This window comes from Physeter macrocephalus, chromosome 1, assembly GCF_002837175.3.
Source record: "Physeter macrocephalus isolate SW-GA chromosome 1, ASM283717v5, whole genome shotgun sequence".
Lineage (NCBI taxonomy): Eukaryota > Metazoa > Chordata > Mammalia > Artiodactyla > Physeteridae > Physeter > Physeter macrocephalus.
The window spans coordinates 65,541,688-65,556,302 of record NC_041214.2 but is presented as its reverse complement, the minus strand read 5'-3'; the positions used below and the strand labels follow the sequence as shown (position 1 = coordinate 65,556,302).

Here is a 14,615-nt window from a genome sequence, read left to right as displayed (position 1 = left end):
AAAAAGGAACGAAATTGAGTTATTTGTAGTCAGGTGGATGGACCTAGAATCTATCATACAGAGTGAAGTCAGAAAGAGAAAAACAAATACCGTTGGCTAATGCATATATATATGGCATTTTAAAAAGTGGTACTGATAAACCTAGTGGCAGGGCAGTAATAAAGACACAGACATGGAGAACGGAGTTGAGGGCATGGGGGTGAAGGGGAAGCTTGGATGAAGTGAGAGAGTAGCACTGACATATATACACTACCAAATGTAAAATGGATGGCTAGTGGGAAGCAGCTGCATAGCAAAGGGAGATCAGCTTGGTGCTTTGTGACGACCTAGAGGGGTGGGAGAGGGAGGGTGGGGGGAGGGAGACGCAAGAGGGAGGGGGTATGGGGATGTATGTATACATATAGCTGATTCACTTTGTTGTACAGTAGAAACTAACACAACATTGTAAAGCATTTATACTCCAATAAAGATGTGGAATAAACAAAAAACAAAAAGACACATGCACCCCGATGTTCACTGCAGCACTGTTTACAATAGCCAGGTCATGGAAGCAACCTAAATGCCCATCAACAGACGAATGGATAAAGAAGATGTGGTGCATATATACAATGGAATATTACTCAGCCATAAAAAGGAACAAAATTGGGTCATTTGTAGAGACGTGGATGGACCTAGAGACTGTCATACAGAGTGAAGTAAGTCAGAAAGAGAAAAACAAATATATTAATTCATATATGTGGAATCTAGAAAAATGGTACAGATGAACAGGTGTGCAAGGCAGAAATAGACACAGATGTAGAGAACAAACGTATGGACACCAAGGGGGGAAAGTGGCGGGGTGGTGGTGGTATGAATTGGGAGATTGGGATTGACATGTATACACTGATGTGTATAAAATAGATAACTAATGAGAACCTGCTGTATTAAAAAAGTAAAGAGATCAGGATCAAAGAGACGGAGAATTTTCCATCTCTCTGGTCGGCAGAGCACTAGATCAAATAACAGCTGGTGGTGCCTTAGGCTGTTTATGTGTGGTGTCACCCAAGTGTCAAATATGTCACAAAGGTGGGATCCCTGATGTGCTAGGAGGAAGTCTTGGATCCAAGGCCTCTAGATGGTAACTACCTCATGCTCCTATGTCTTTTGGGGAATTCATTAATTATTCCTTTTATCTGCCCAGAAGTTTAAGGTGTTCATAAGATACATAAAAAGAATTAATGAGCAAGTATTCTCAAGTTTACCCTTTGTAAGAGGCATTAAAAAGATACAAAGGGCAACACAACAGATAGGACAGTAAATAAAGGTCAGACTGTGACATTTAAAATTTTTTTAAAAGTTATTAACTCACTGATGAGCAGAAAATTAATAAAGTAAACCTTTAGTAAAGCAATGACAATGAACATTAAAAGAGAAAAAAGGAAACACATGTTAACAATGTCTAATGGAGAACATTTACAGGACTCTCTATATGGTGTTACATTTTCTGGTTTGTTGTTAAATCGACCATTTCAAAGAATGGTTAAACTATTACCATCTCAGCTTCACAAGTTATACAAATCTTTTTGTTTGTACAGACGGTGTGAAAAGTTCAATATGTTTGGGCTAAAGCTAATTCACTCAAAATCCAAAAGTTTTGATTCAAATAGGAAAAGATGGTTGCAATAGAGTTCATCTAAACAAAACAATAGCTAAGCAGATATACACTTTATGACTGAATGTAAAAACCTTGCTCTTTTATGTACTGCTTTAAACATAAACACTTGTGCAGCTAATAAGATATTATAATCTGAACACACCCCTAACTTTCCTTACTTTTGTTACCGAGAAAATTGTGGCATGGATTCTCTGTGATTGACCAAAGTTAAAAGTCAATTGATGGGCAGAACCAGACTAGACCTCAAGCTTCCTAATAATGAACATATGCTCTTCCTGCTAGGCTACCCTGCCTCTACTCCACCACAAAGGGAATGTGTGGTGTGAATTAACCTTTGGAAAGTGTAATAAAGGGTGTGTGCTTGATGCTTGCAATTTTATTACATAATCTTGATATACACATAGATAATTGAAGAAAGGAGAATTTGTTGTTGCTCACCCTATTAGATAAAATGAGAATTTCTGATCAAATTAAAAATTAAATAAAATGAAAGTTTAAATTAAAATGAAAATTTAAACGATATTATGGATCACATTCAGATTAAAAAATCTGCCTGTTTGCAGATGGATGTATGGCTGTATCTTTGAGTAATCAGATGAACTGTGTAAACATTTAGATGGTACTTTCGTCCTCGCAGGTCTGTGGTTGGCCGGGTCTCTCCCTGAGATCAGCTAGCCCTGCCTTCCAGAGAAGTCACGGTAGAGAGTTCAGACTCGGTAGCAAACTATGTGAGTTCTTTTAAAAAACTGCATTAGCTCTTGCTAGAGATAATTTTGATATTTGCATTACTTATTTCAAAACGTATTGCCTTTTAGGTCCAAACTTGAAACATGGGAAGGATTTTATTTAGTCATATTGGCTGAACATATAGTTTACATGGAAGGTCTATAATAACTGATATACCTATGGTAAAAAATGATTGCTTTATAGAAAAAAATATTATATATTAAACCACGCATTCCAACGGATCTTAGAAGACTACGTAAAATAAAAATTACTTCGCAAAAGTAATTTTAAAATTCTGTTCAGGGTATCATCTACTTTTCTATTACCAGAAGCACTTCTGTGGACTCCCAATCTCTATGCTCTCAAGTGTAGGACATCAAGGAATGACCGATGAGCAAAGGTACTGACACTTTTAGTTAGGCAAGTGCTGTTAACCAAACACTTTTAAAAAGGAGCATATTATTTATTTTAGCAACCTGAATTCCCCAATACTCACCTCACATGATAATCGGTTGCTGGTCTAAGATCTTTCAGGTTACATTCTAATTCTTCTCCGCTGCAAAGAAAAATCATTTCTTAGTCAATGATACCAGTTTCAAAAATAAAACAGGTTTTGGATTTGGGTCTCATAGTCAGGTACCAACAGTGATTCAAGAACTATTATTGCTACTTCCACCTTAAGTCAGAAATAAACTCTCCTGCTTGGTATTATCATTTTTCTGGACTAGCAAATGAGATTCCTTGAAATGGTGTCATTCTGGATCTGGAAAATGGCAAGGTTAACTTATGAATAAAATTCCAAAATATCTTACCACTTCTTCAAAATGACTGCATAAAAATAAGTAAATAAGGAAGCAAGCTGAACAGAAAGACACCTAGATAAACGTAAGTGTAAATAACAGCACCAGCTGTCAACTGACTTGTCCTGGCAAGAACCCCAATAGCTTCAACTTCTCAACTCTCTTCAAGAAACCTCAATCTACTTCCCTCACATATCAATACTAATAAACAGCTCTCTTACAGATGCATGCCAATAAATAGCTCTCTTACACAAAGTAAAACCATTTATTTGATCAGAAGCTGCAACAGAACCTTGACTTAATCATGAGGAAACCACCAACATTCCAGAAAATAAGTAATGTTCCCATTAAAAAAATTTTTAAAGGTGAGAGGGGTGTGTGTGGGCATAACTGTGTTCTTCACAAATGTCAGTATCTACCCAGCCACAAAAAAGATTGAAATTCTGCCGTGTGTAACAACACAGATGGACCTGGAGGGTATTACGCTTAGTGAAATAAGTCAGACAAAGACAAACACTGTATGCTATCACTTATATGTGGTATCTAAAAAATAAAACAGACAAATCAATATAACAAAACAGAAACAGTCTCACAGATATAGAGAACAAACTAGTGGGTACCAGTGGGGAGAGCGAAGTGGGGAGGGGCAAGATATGGGTAGGGGATTGAGAAGTACAAACTACTATGTATAAAGTAAATAAGCTACAAGGATGTAATGCACAGCACAGGGAATACAGCCAATATTTTATAATAACTTTATTTATATTTTTAAATTAATTAATTAATTAATTTTTGACTGCGTTGGGTCTTCGTTGCTGCACGCGGGCTTCCTCTAGTTGCGACGAGTGGGGGCTACTCTTCATTGCGGCGCGCGGGCTTCTCACTGCGGTGGCTTCTCTTGTTGAGGAGCATCGGCCCTAGGCTCGCGGGCTTCAGTAGTTGTGGCATGCGGGCTCTAGAGAGCAGGCTCAGTAGCTGTGGCACACGGGCTTAGCTGCTCTGCGGCATGTGGGATCTTCCCGGACCAGGGTTCAAACCCTTGTCCCCTGCATTGGCAGGCGGATTCTTAACTAGTGTGCCACCAGGGAAGGCCTATAATAACTTTAAATGGAGTGTAATCTATAAAAATTTTGAATCATTATGTAGCATACCTGAAACTAATACTGTATGTCAACTATATTTCAAATAAATAAATAAGATTTTTTTAAAAAGCACTGGATAATTCCCAAACGATTTAATCACAGTGAGGCCACCAAACATTGTTGCTTCCCAATGTGCTGGAAGAGGAAGTACATAGAACTACCTTGATGAAAGCCTCCCACAAATGTTAAATCTGCATCTGATCAAGTTCCAGAACTAATTATCCATTTATAAGAAATATGGGGGAGGAAGATTAAGTTAAAGGATACCACAAATTCAGATTGGTGAAAAAAGTGATTCACTTTTTGCAACTGATCAAGAATTTTTAAAAGGGTGGGAGATATACCTGAAAACTATATTGTATGCCAACCATATGTCAGTAAAAATTTTTTTTAATTAAATTTTAAAATATAAAGTAGCGGGCTTCCCTGGTGGCGCAGTGGTTGGGAGTCCGCCTGCCGATGCAGGGGACACGGGTTCGTGCCCTGGTCCGGGAAGATCCCACATGCCGCGGAGCGGCTGGGCCCGTGAGCCATGGCCGCTGAGCCTGCGCGTCCGGAGCCTGTGAAAAAAAAAAAAAAAAAAAAAAAAAAAAAAAAAAATATATATATATATATATATATATATATAAATATAAATATAAATAAAGTAGCTATTCCATTTCCAAAAAAAAAAAAAAAAGATGAAAGGGAGACTATTCTAGATTTAAATAGATTTATGAGACCTAACAATCCCATGCAATGAGTAAACTTCATTTGGATTCCCAAAAGAAGAAATCAATACTAAAACACATTTTTGAGACAATTGGGAAAATTTGAATATGACCAAGGTATTAAATGATGCCAGGTATTATTGTCAGTTTTCCTAGATGTTAATGACATTGCAGTTACGTAAAAAAATATCTATGTTGATCCATATTGAACTGTGTAGGAGTAACTGATGTGTTATTTGTGAGTTGCTACCAAACGCTACAATAACAACAACAATAATAGTAATAAAGGGGATATGATGCAAATGTGGCAAAATCTTGATAATTGTTAAATCTGAGTGATGGTTATCTGGGGGTTCATTGTAGTATTTTCTTTGTTTCTGTATGTTTGAAATTTAGCCATAATTTTTTAAAAATTTTAAACTTATTGACCTGCTACTGATATTTAACACTTTTGTTTTTGAAAAAGTATGTATACATGTCAGTTTTCACTATTAAAGCAGAAGATAGGAAAAAAAAAAAAGTCAGTGTCATAAAGGACAATGAAATACTGTGGAAGTGTTCCAAATTAAAGAAGGCTACAGAGACATGACAACTAACTGCTGTATCTGACCCTAGAATGGATTTTGTCCTACAAGGGGAAGAAAAATGCTCCCGCAGACATTATTTAATCAACTGACAAAACTGGAATGTGGACGATAGATTGGATAAAAGTATGGTATTGATGTAAAGTCATGAAGTAATGGCATTGTAGCTATTTAAGAAAATATCTTAGGAAACACACTTCAGTATTTAGCAGTAAAGGACCATGAGGTATAAAACTAATAGGAAAAAATACAGATTAAGAGGAGAGAAAAGGCAACAGAGAAAATCAAATAGTAAAGCAAATAGGGTAAAAAGTTAATAATATGTGAATCTGGGTAAAGGATATGCACATATTCCTTGATCTCTTTATTTTTGCAACATTTTTTATGTTTGAAATTGTTCAAATAAAAATACTTTTTTAAAGTTGCAAACTGGAGGCCAATGTCCACACCCTGCATGAAGTTCTGTGGTTTGACTTGCACTTTATCTTTGAAGTTTTTTGAATTTGCTGAATTAGTTTAACATTAGGAAGGTTTACATAATAATTCAGATTTTTAGCATTTCCTTTAAAAAAATTCCAAGGAATCAGCAAATCTAGGCCTACATTCCCTATGCAACAACCTACTTTATGTGACTGGCAGCTGCTCCTTTCCTGATGAAGACAGGAGTGTTCCCATTCACCTCATTCCCAAGCTTCGTACTTTCTCACTTATGTTACCTGCCTGCCTCACCGGGCACTTGGGACTCTAGCTCCTGCCACCAATGACCATCATGCATTGATAGAATCTAACTGTTTCTTGGTGGGCTGGGGGAAATGGTCCTCTATATTTTGCTAAGGTCACACCAATTCTGACCTTTCAAAATAGAACGCAATGGCTGTGAGCCAGAGCAAGGGGTTAGGACTACATTCTAAGTACAGTGAAAAAGCACTGCAGTGTTCTCACAGAGGGGTGACTTGGCCTGACTTCTGTTTTTGCAGCGTGGAGGCTGGATGGGAGGAGAGCAAGAGTGGATGCTGGAGGAGCCTGAGGAGACTCCTGTAGGAGTCCAGGAAGAGAGGACAGAGCCCTACGGGGCGGCAACAGGAGAGTGACTCAGGGGCTTCCCCTCTGTCTCTCTCTTTCCCCCTTTTCTTTGTCCAGAAAAAGACAAGCCCCTGGAGCAAGTTAAGAATTAGGAATGGGGCTAGGGAGAGGCAAGGTCTGCAGCAGGGAAACAGAAGAGAAAAGCAGCTTCTCTGGCAGAGGAAGAGGTGGGCTTTGTGCAACCATGTTACGCTGGACTTGGGCAGTACTTCCCAGGGCCAGTCACAGAGAGGTCAAACAAGTAGTTAGAACAAGATGGCCTCTGATTTCCTACTCTGCAAATCTGAGCAGTGCCAGCAATTACAAAAGAGAAAAGATTTGACCCTAAAAATTTTTTATCACATGTAGAACACAGCTATAAATCACTTTAAATGGTTAATATCTGGGAGTCCATAAAGTGAAAAGGGATAATCCCTTATTCGGTGTGCTAAACTTTTGACGATTTAAGATAGCCTCCGAAAGAAAAGCTTTACTGCAGACTGGAAAACTACTGTAGAGGATAAGAAGGAGGGTGAAATGGAAACCACACTGTAGAATTTTGAAAAACAAGACTAGCACAAGGTTTGGGCCTAAAAAGAGGTGATCATAGAAGTGCATGATATATGTAAAAACTAAAAGGCATGCTCACTTTTTGCTCTGACAACATTAATGGAAAATTTTCTTTAGTACTACACTGGCAGCTAACATAACCAAGTGACATATTTGACCAACACCAAATAGCTGCATAAAAGTCATTTCTGATTAGCAATTACTCTGGACAAAGTTAACTCTTGACATTACAATTATCACTACTTCTTAAAAAGAACTATTTAAAGGAAAATTTGCAAAGCCATTAAATTTTTCCTTTGTTTCTCATTCTCCTTAGTAACACCAATTTCAGTTTCGCAGCTGAGAAAAACACAGGGAAATATACGTTACCTGTAAATTATCTTGTATTTTCCATCTCGTCCTTTGTCTGACAGAGCAACCTCATAGCTGTAGGGGAAGGAAAGACCACTGTGGGGTCCACACGAAAGTCCAACAGGGGGAGCCCACGACAACACAACTGTTCTTGCCTGAATATTAGAAACCTGAGGAAGAAAAACATGAATCAGACACTATACTTCTCCCCAGAACATTTTGTGATTATTAGTAGTAGCATTAAAATGGCTCAGATTTAACTCAAGAAAAATTAATTTATTTTAATTTACAAAATTTATTTTAATTACCAAAAAAAACCCCCACCCATCCTATATGGCATTCTTTTGTCAAAGTCCTGATGTCCAAACTATAGCTCCTAAAACATCTGTCCTTATTATGCAAACTTATGTCCAAATCTGATGCAATTCACACTTGGTCCTCCAGAAAGTAAAAATAATGTCATGTTTGAGAAGTTTTCTAAAGGTAAAAAGTTGAACATGATATTTCAATAATCTCCATGATGGCCATCATATTATGTGGAAGGAACCCACATCCACAGGCACTTTCCAGCGGCCTCCAAGCTTTGCTTGATGTCAAATTCTCCTGCAAAGCCAAGACCTTTCAAACCACGCTCCTCGAAGCCCTGCAGGTTCCCAGGAAAACCCAGTACGGGCGGGGGGTGGTGGAAATGGAACCATGGCCCAGGCTGACAGGTGGCAGAAATATGTGTGGAGATGTTTCACCTCTCCAGGCTTCTGCTTTTATCTTCTGCTTTAGCCTCCGATCAAGGCTTCATTTGAACAAAGGAGTCTGGGACTCTCAACGCCCCAACTTTTCCCTCTTATTTAGGGCTTCTGAAGCACGTTCTTAACACTATCTCCCAGGAATCCTAGGCAGGACTGAGCCCCAGCTGCCCGCAGCTGTAACCTGCTCATTAACAGACCCTGCACTGGCTTCTCCTCTGCAATCTCACATCTCTACTCTAACCGTGCTTCCTGGGGCATCTCCCCACTTACACCATTTGCCTTCCAATCTTTGTTTCAGAGTCTGTTTCTGGAAAAAACTAATCTAATGCACAGTCTAATTCTTTAAAATAAATCTGTCAATTCATTTTAATGTTCTAATTTTCTAAAGTTTATTTTGTTGCTCCCTAGATATTGGTCTGGATAACATTAAAACAAAATGAGAGTTAAAACATACATTAAAGCTTAATGTTCATACAAGACTTTATAGCTGTAGATTAGAGTAGGCTGTGGATGGAGATGTCTAAACTACTAAGTCTCTATCTTTTTTTCTTCTATTTTTGTCACTATCTGAACTAAATAAAGGGTATTAAAATGTAAGATAATTTAAAAGCATGAATAATAAATATGGAAATGAATACTGAGTTTCCCTTTTCAGTCTATCATGCATTCCATTTTGAGCAGAGATCCCTCCATATCATTTCTGTTCCATATAGATACAGCACCATTATATATTTAGCCAATTATGTAGTCAAACTCCTACTCATCCTTCAAGACCCTAGGCTGGCCTCACTACCCCCAAGTAGCCTTCCCTGAAATATCCTATCATCTCTCTGTTCCACAGCACCTTGCTGCTAACTCTCTACTCATTGCTAATCATGTTAATAGCATTTGCCTACCTTCCCCACTGGACAATGGGACTCCCTAAGGAGAAGGCCTAAGTCATATTCAACTGTGAGTACTGGCTGCTTAGTAAATGTTGAATGAAAAATAAAAATCACAGGGAATAAGACAGTCTGAGTTTCTGATACAGGTAACACAGTGGATGGCAGACCAGCATTACACATCTTTAAAAAAACCTGGGAGGCTTCCCTGGTGGCGCAGTGGTTTAGAATCCGCCTGTCGATGCAGGGGACACAGGTTCATGCCCTGGTCCGGGAAGATCCCATATGCCGCGGAGCGGCTAGGCCCGTGAGCCATGGCTGCTGGGCCTGCGTGTCCGGAGCCTGTGCTCCGCAACGGGAGAGGCCACAACGGTGAGAGGCCCGCGTACCGCAAAAAAAAAAAACAAAAAAATCTGGGGAGACGCTGTTACAGAATTGAACTCGACCCTTCTTGCTATGGCTCCAGACTAGCAGCAACTCTTCTGCCTACTCCTCCTGTGACAGCTGTGACCCCCCTTCAGCGTGCCGTCCCCTCTCACACCCCTGAGACTTAGCTCTGGACTTTCCCACTTTCCTGCCTTTGACAAACTTCCTTTAGACCCAGTTCAAATGCTGCCTTTGCTTATTCATTTAATCATCATACCTTAACTTGTGAGGGGCTGTGGACACAAAGATGATTAAGATATGACCTCTGCCTGATGAAGAGATGCGTGAGGGGCCTCACGGCAGATACACTGAGCACAGAGGGGCCCATGGCAGCTTGAGGCCAATTCAGGAAAAGTTTCTGTACGGTGCTGCCTGACTCCCTGGCTCAGGATCAGCAACTGTTTTCTTTGTGCTCCAAACACATTGTGCAGGCACCTATATGTGACACTCATTTCATTACACTCTGCTTTACCTGGTTATCTGCGTGTTGTTCCCCTGATCAGATTTTAAGGCAGCATTTCTACCACATACACCATTGTATTTGCTGAATTCCTTCACACACCATTAATGAGTAATCTTGAGATACTGGATATTATATTTGATTTTTAACTTAAAACAAGATATTTTGCTATGAAGAGTTCAGTTTATAATTTAAAAAGATGCTGATTAGGTACAGAGGAACATTCAACTGAGGTGATAAGTGGCCCAATTCCAAGAGCACAGTGTGTAGTAACATTGATTCTATGAATGGTGGTGTGAAATAACACCACGTCTCAAAATATCTCAGTCAAATGCTAGCACTTTAGATACTGAACAGGTATCCATAAAGTCACATCCTTTTAAACTCTACTTTTTTCATCAGCTATTAAGAATTTACTCCTAAGAGTTCTTATCACAAGAAGACAATTTTTTCTTTTTTTTCTTTCTTTATATTGCATCTATATGAGATGACGGATGTTAGCTGAACCTGTTGTGATAATCATTTTATGATATACGTAAATCAAGCCAAAAAAAAAGAATTTACTGTCTTTCCTTTAGGACTTGGTTAAATTATTACTTAACTCAACAGTAATGTACAACACCTGAAGCATCAACTAAAATAACGCTCACCTTTCCCCGAGGTTCCCTGAGCAAGCCTTAGGAAGGCCAACTGTCATCTGAACACAGACCTCTGTGCAAGTGCATCCTTCCCATCAGCAGTGCACTTGGAGAACTCAGCATCATTTTCAAAGGACGGCGGCTTCTGGGAATTCTTTCCTGGATCTGAGCAGCCTGCCACCTAGATTACTACCAGAGTTGAGAGACCCGTTCCCTCCTTTGCTCCCCCCTCCTTCCCTCTCACTGACTCCTGGGCCTCAGGTTTCCTTTCTTCAGGCACTGGAATCCTGAGAGAAAGAATGCTTTGTCTCTGTTAGAACTTGGAACTCACTTCCACTCCAAGGTTGATGCCAGGAAATTACACGGTGCCTTTCAAGAGAGTGTAATGTAAAGGGGAATCCTCAGCAGTAGATGCCTTTACTCCAAGCATCCAGGGAGGTGATAACTTTAATGAGAGATTCAGAACTCTGGGAACTAGGCTGGGTTCAAGCTTACTTCAGAGCGACAGCATTCGTATACAAGCTTCACCTTCATTCATTCACTCTCTCTCTCTCTCTCTCTGGTGAAACTTTCTCACCAGCGGTGACCGCTGAACTGAAATGGGGCACGGCTAACCTGATCATCACAATGATTGTCATGGCTGTGATCCAAAAAAGGAAGTTTAGAAGCCATAAAACTAACTGACTTGCTGATGCTTAATGATTCTACCATAAACAGAATTCAATCTCCTTTGTAATGGTGATAAAAGTGGTGATTTTTAGTTACAAAGTTATTGGACAAGATCCAACGTGACATTTGTTTCAGCACTAGTGATATAAGAGTCTGCTGTGAAGGTTACTAGTGTTAAGTCTGCAGAGAAATTACTTAAACTGCTTTGAAGTATCTTTGAAGGACTCATAAAACCATCTACTTCTAAATGATTACACACTGATTAGAAGTCATTTTTGTCTATGTATTGATTAAATATAGATTTGAACTTGAGAACAGCTGCTAGTTAAAAGCATATATATATGCATACACATTTTTGCAAATGATAAGCCTGCATTATCTTGTACCTATTTCGTATGTAATCCTTAGCTCCCTTTCTCCTTTCCCCTTTCTCTCCTGTTCATCCCAGTATTTTAATACTATTCTGTGAAATTTTACTGTCTTAATTTTCAGACTATCTTATATGCAAATGATATTCATTATGTGGATCAAAAACACCATTTACTCTCATAAAGTTACTAAATTGTTACTCTCGTGTTCAAAAATATTTCTATGTAAGTTAGTAGCTTCTAAATTTGGTCTGCCTTTGGATTTAACTATGTGGGAGGTCTGCTGATCCAATTTAGGGAGTATGTTAAGAAAATATTACCATAGAAATATTGGCTTCACTTCTAAAGTACCATCATGAAAAATAATAACATAAAGGAAAATTTAAAAGGAAAAGGTCAAAGAGATCATTATTCAAAGAAATGGATGCTCAAATCTAGGAATTTCAGAATCATCTGTTACTATAATTCCTTTAGTGCTAAGAACCTCAAATCTGTTTCCAGATCTACTGCTGTTTATGTTTCAAGGGACTGCTTCTTGCAGGGACGGTTGTTCTTCTTAGGTCAGTTTACTCACTTCTGGAACCAACAAATCAATTGTTTCTACAAGCTGAACATTAGTGGATAGAAACAATGCAGAACCACAATTCCAAGTTACATTTATTTACATCCTGAAAATAAACAGCCCAGTATGTGGGAGACTTCATCTAGCACCACCATCAGAGCAGATTAAACCACATTAGGTTGGAGCTGGCTGGTACTAGCACAGGTTAATCCGTAAACCACTTAGGATCATATCAGCTTAGTTCTCTGGTACAGCAGGGGCTGTATGAGCACAGTCCCCAAGGCACCTAATTGTTACAGTCTCGGGACAAAGACCTTGTATATTTGTACCCTGTTTTATTTAATGGCTAAGTATTTGGATATTTATAGTATCTGGGTTTCTGAAGAGTAAATGACTTGCTTAATTCAGGGTGCCCAAAGTTCTAGAAAGATGACTGGAATCTACAAGTCCTCAGTAATGTTTCTAACACCTAAAACAAACCATCCGTAAAACCTTGAAGAAAAATATATGTGTTTTATTTGGAGGTGTTACCAGATGCCGTTGAAAGAAAAAAAAATTTAGAACAGCAATCCTTGAGACAACTGTGTGCCGAACTTTCTGCAGCTGTTGCTTTTCCTAGAAGGTGAACAGCACCTCCTTCCCATTTCAGAGTATAGCAGGGAGTTTCACTTTTGCCTAATGATATGCTAAAAACTCTAGGAAAATACTCCATTCCAAGGACTCTATAAATAGCATACAATTTACTTTTCAGATAGTCCCACATGGTATTTATTATCCGACCTTTCAAAGGTAAGGAAACTGCGGCTCAGGGTCACAGAGCCAGTTAATGGCCACGCTGGGCTCCAACTCACAGGACCCTCCTCTGCACGCTGCTGCCTCACACTCTGGCTCCCAGCCGTGCCCACATCCCACCAGGCTGGCTGAGCCTCGCGTGATGCTGGCCAGCCGTCAGGGATCTGTCTCACCTGGCAGAACCTCGCTACAGCCACTGCAGGCTGCCACACATTTATTTACCAAATACATGTTAAGGGTTCACAGCGTGCCAAGGACAGTGCTAGGTACTAGGAGCACAAAGATAAATAAGGCACAACCACGAGTAAGAGTTTCAGGCAGAGAGGGGAGGAGAGGAAAGAAGGGAGAATAATAGTGTGACGAGCTAACAGGGCTGGGAAGGATGGGTGGACTGTCACCCAGCAGAGAAGGTTTTTGTGGGGACCAGGGGTTGGTAGGGTGGGCAGAACAATGACCAACCCCCAAGATGTCCACATCCTAAGCCCTGGAACCTACAAGGTAAAAAGAGACTCTGCAGATGTGATTAAGTGAAGGATCTTGTGAAGCACGGACTACCCTGGATTATCCGGGTGGGCCTGACGTAGTAACAAGTGTGAGTAACAGGTCTTTGTAAGTAAAAGAGGGAGGCAGGGAAGTCAGAGAAGGAGATCCGAGAATGGAAGGGGTCGTGGGCCAAGGAATGCAGGCAGCCTCTAGAAAGCTGGAAAGGGCGAGAAAACAGATTTGCCCCCAGAGCCTCCATAAAGGAATGTAGCCCAGCCGATACCTTGATTTTAGCCAAGTGAGACTCATTTTGGACTTTCTGACCTCTCAGATGACAATCTGACTATATTACACCTAACATCATGACTATTTACACAAAACCCTGTCTACCCTGCTCTAAAACCTGTAAAGCGTTAAGCACTTAATAAATGCTGAATCAGGAGGAAAGGACCAATACATATAAATATTGCTTTTATCTTTCCAGAGCCACATGATCCTCAGAAGCAGACTTTATCACTTCTGCAGTAAAGAAATGATCAGGTATAACTCAAGAAAAACACCGTGTGTGTGTACACGGGACAGAGACCAGACGATGAAGTTGTCTGACTACATCCAGGATAGTCAACTAACCTGTTGCTCTGCCTTCTCACGCTATGACTTGTGTGTGTCCCTCATGGGTTTCTTCTTTCTGCTGCACTATAAATGTAAGCCTGTTTCATGATTCCGTCCTCAAGCCTTCTCTAAGCTCTCCCTATGCTCTACCCCATCCCCAAAGCTATCATCCACTCCTACGACGCCAATGGTCACTCCGATGCATGTGCTCTCCCCAGGTATATCTTGTTGCCCTCTCTCCACAGCACTGATCTATCAGGCACACTCAACCACCCACTTATTCGTCTTCCTGGATACCCTGCTAGTAAAACAAATTCCACATGTCTAAGAATGGCACTGAAGATACCAAGAGGACACAGACACGAACCTATTCTAGAGG

The 14,615-nt window shown here is 39.8% G+C and overlaps 1 protein-coding gene across 8 annotated transcripts in view; it reads right to left on the bottom strand.

The window, feature by feature from the left end:
* FNDC3B (fibronectin type III domain containing 3B) overlaps nt 1-14,615 on the bottom strand; it is a 386,791-nt gene that overhangs the window by 109,022 nt on the left and 263,154 nt on the right. For all 8 annotated transcript variants that reach the window (XM_055083800.1, XM_055083804.1, XM_055083816.1 and 5 more), the window contains 2 exons: nt 7,618-7,769; nt 2,877-2,936 (listed from right to left, as the gene is read on the bottom strand). In XM_055083800.1, coding sequence (XP_054939775.1) covers nt 2,877-2,936; nt 7,618-7,769 — 212 coding nt within the window. The remainder of the gene's footprint in view (nt 1-2,876; nt 2,937-7,617; nt 7,770-14,615) is intronic.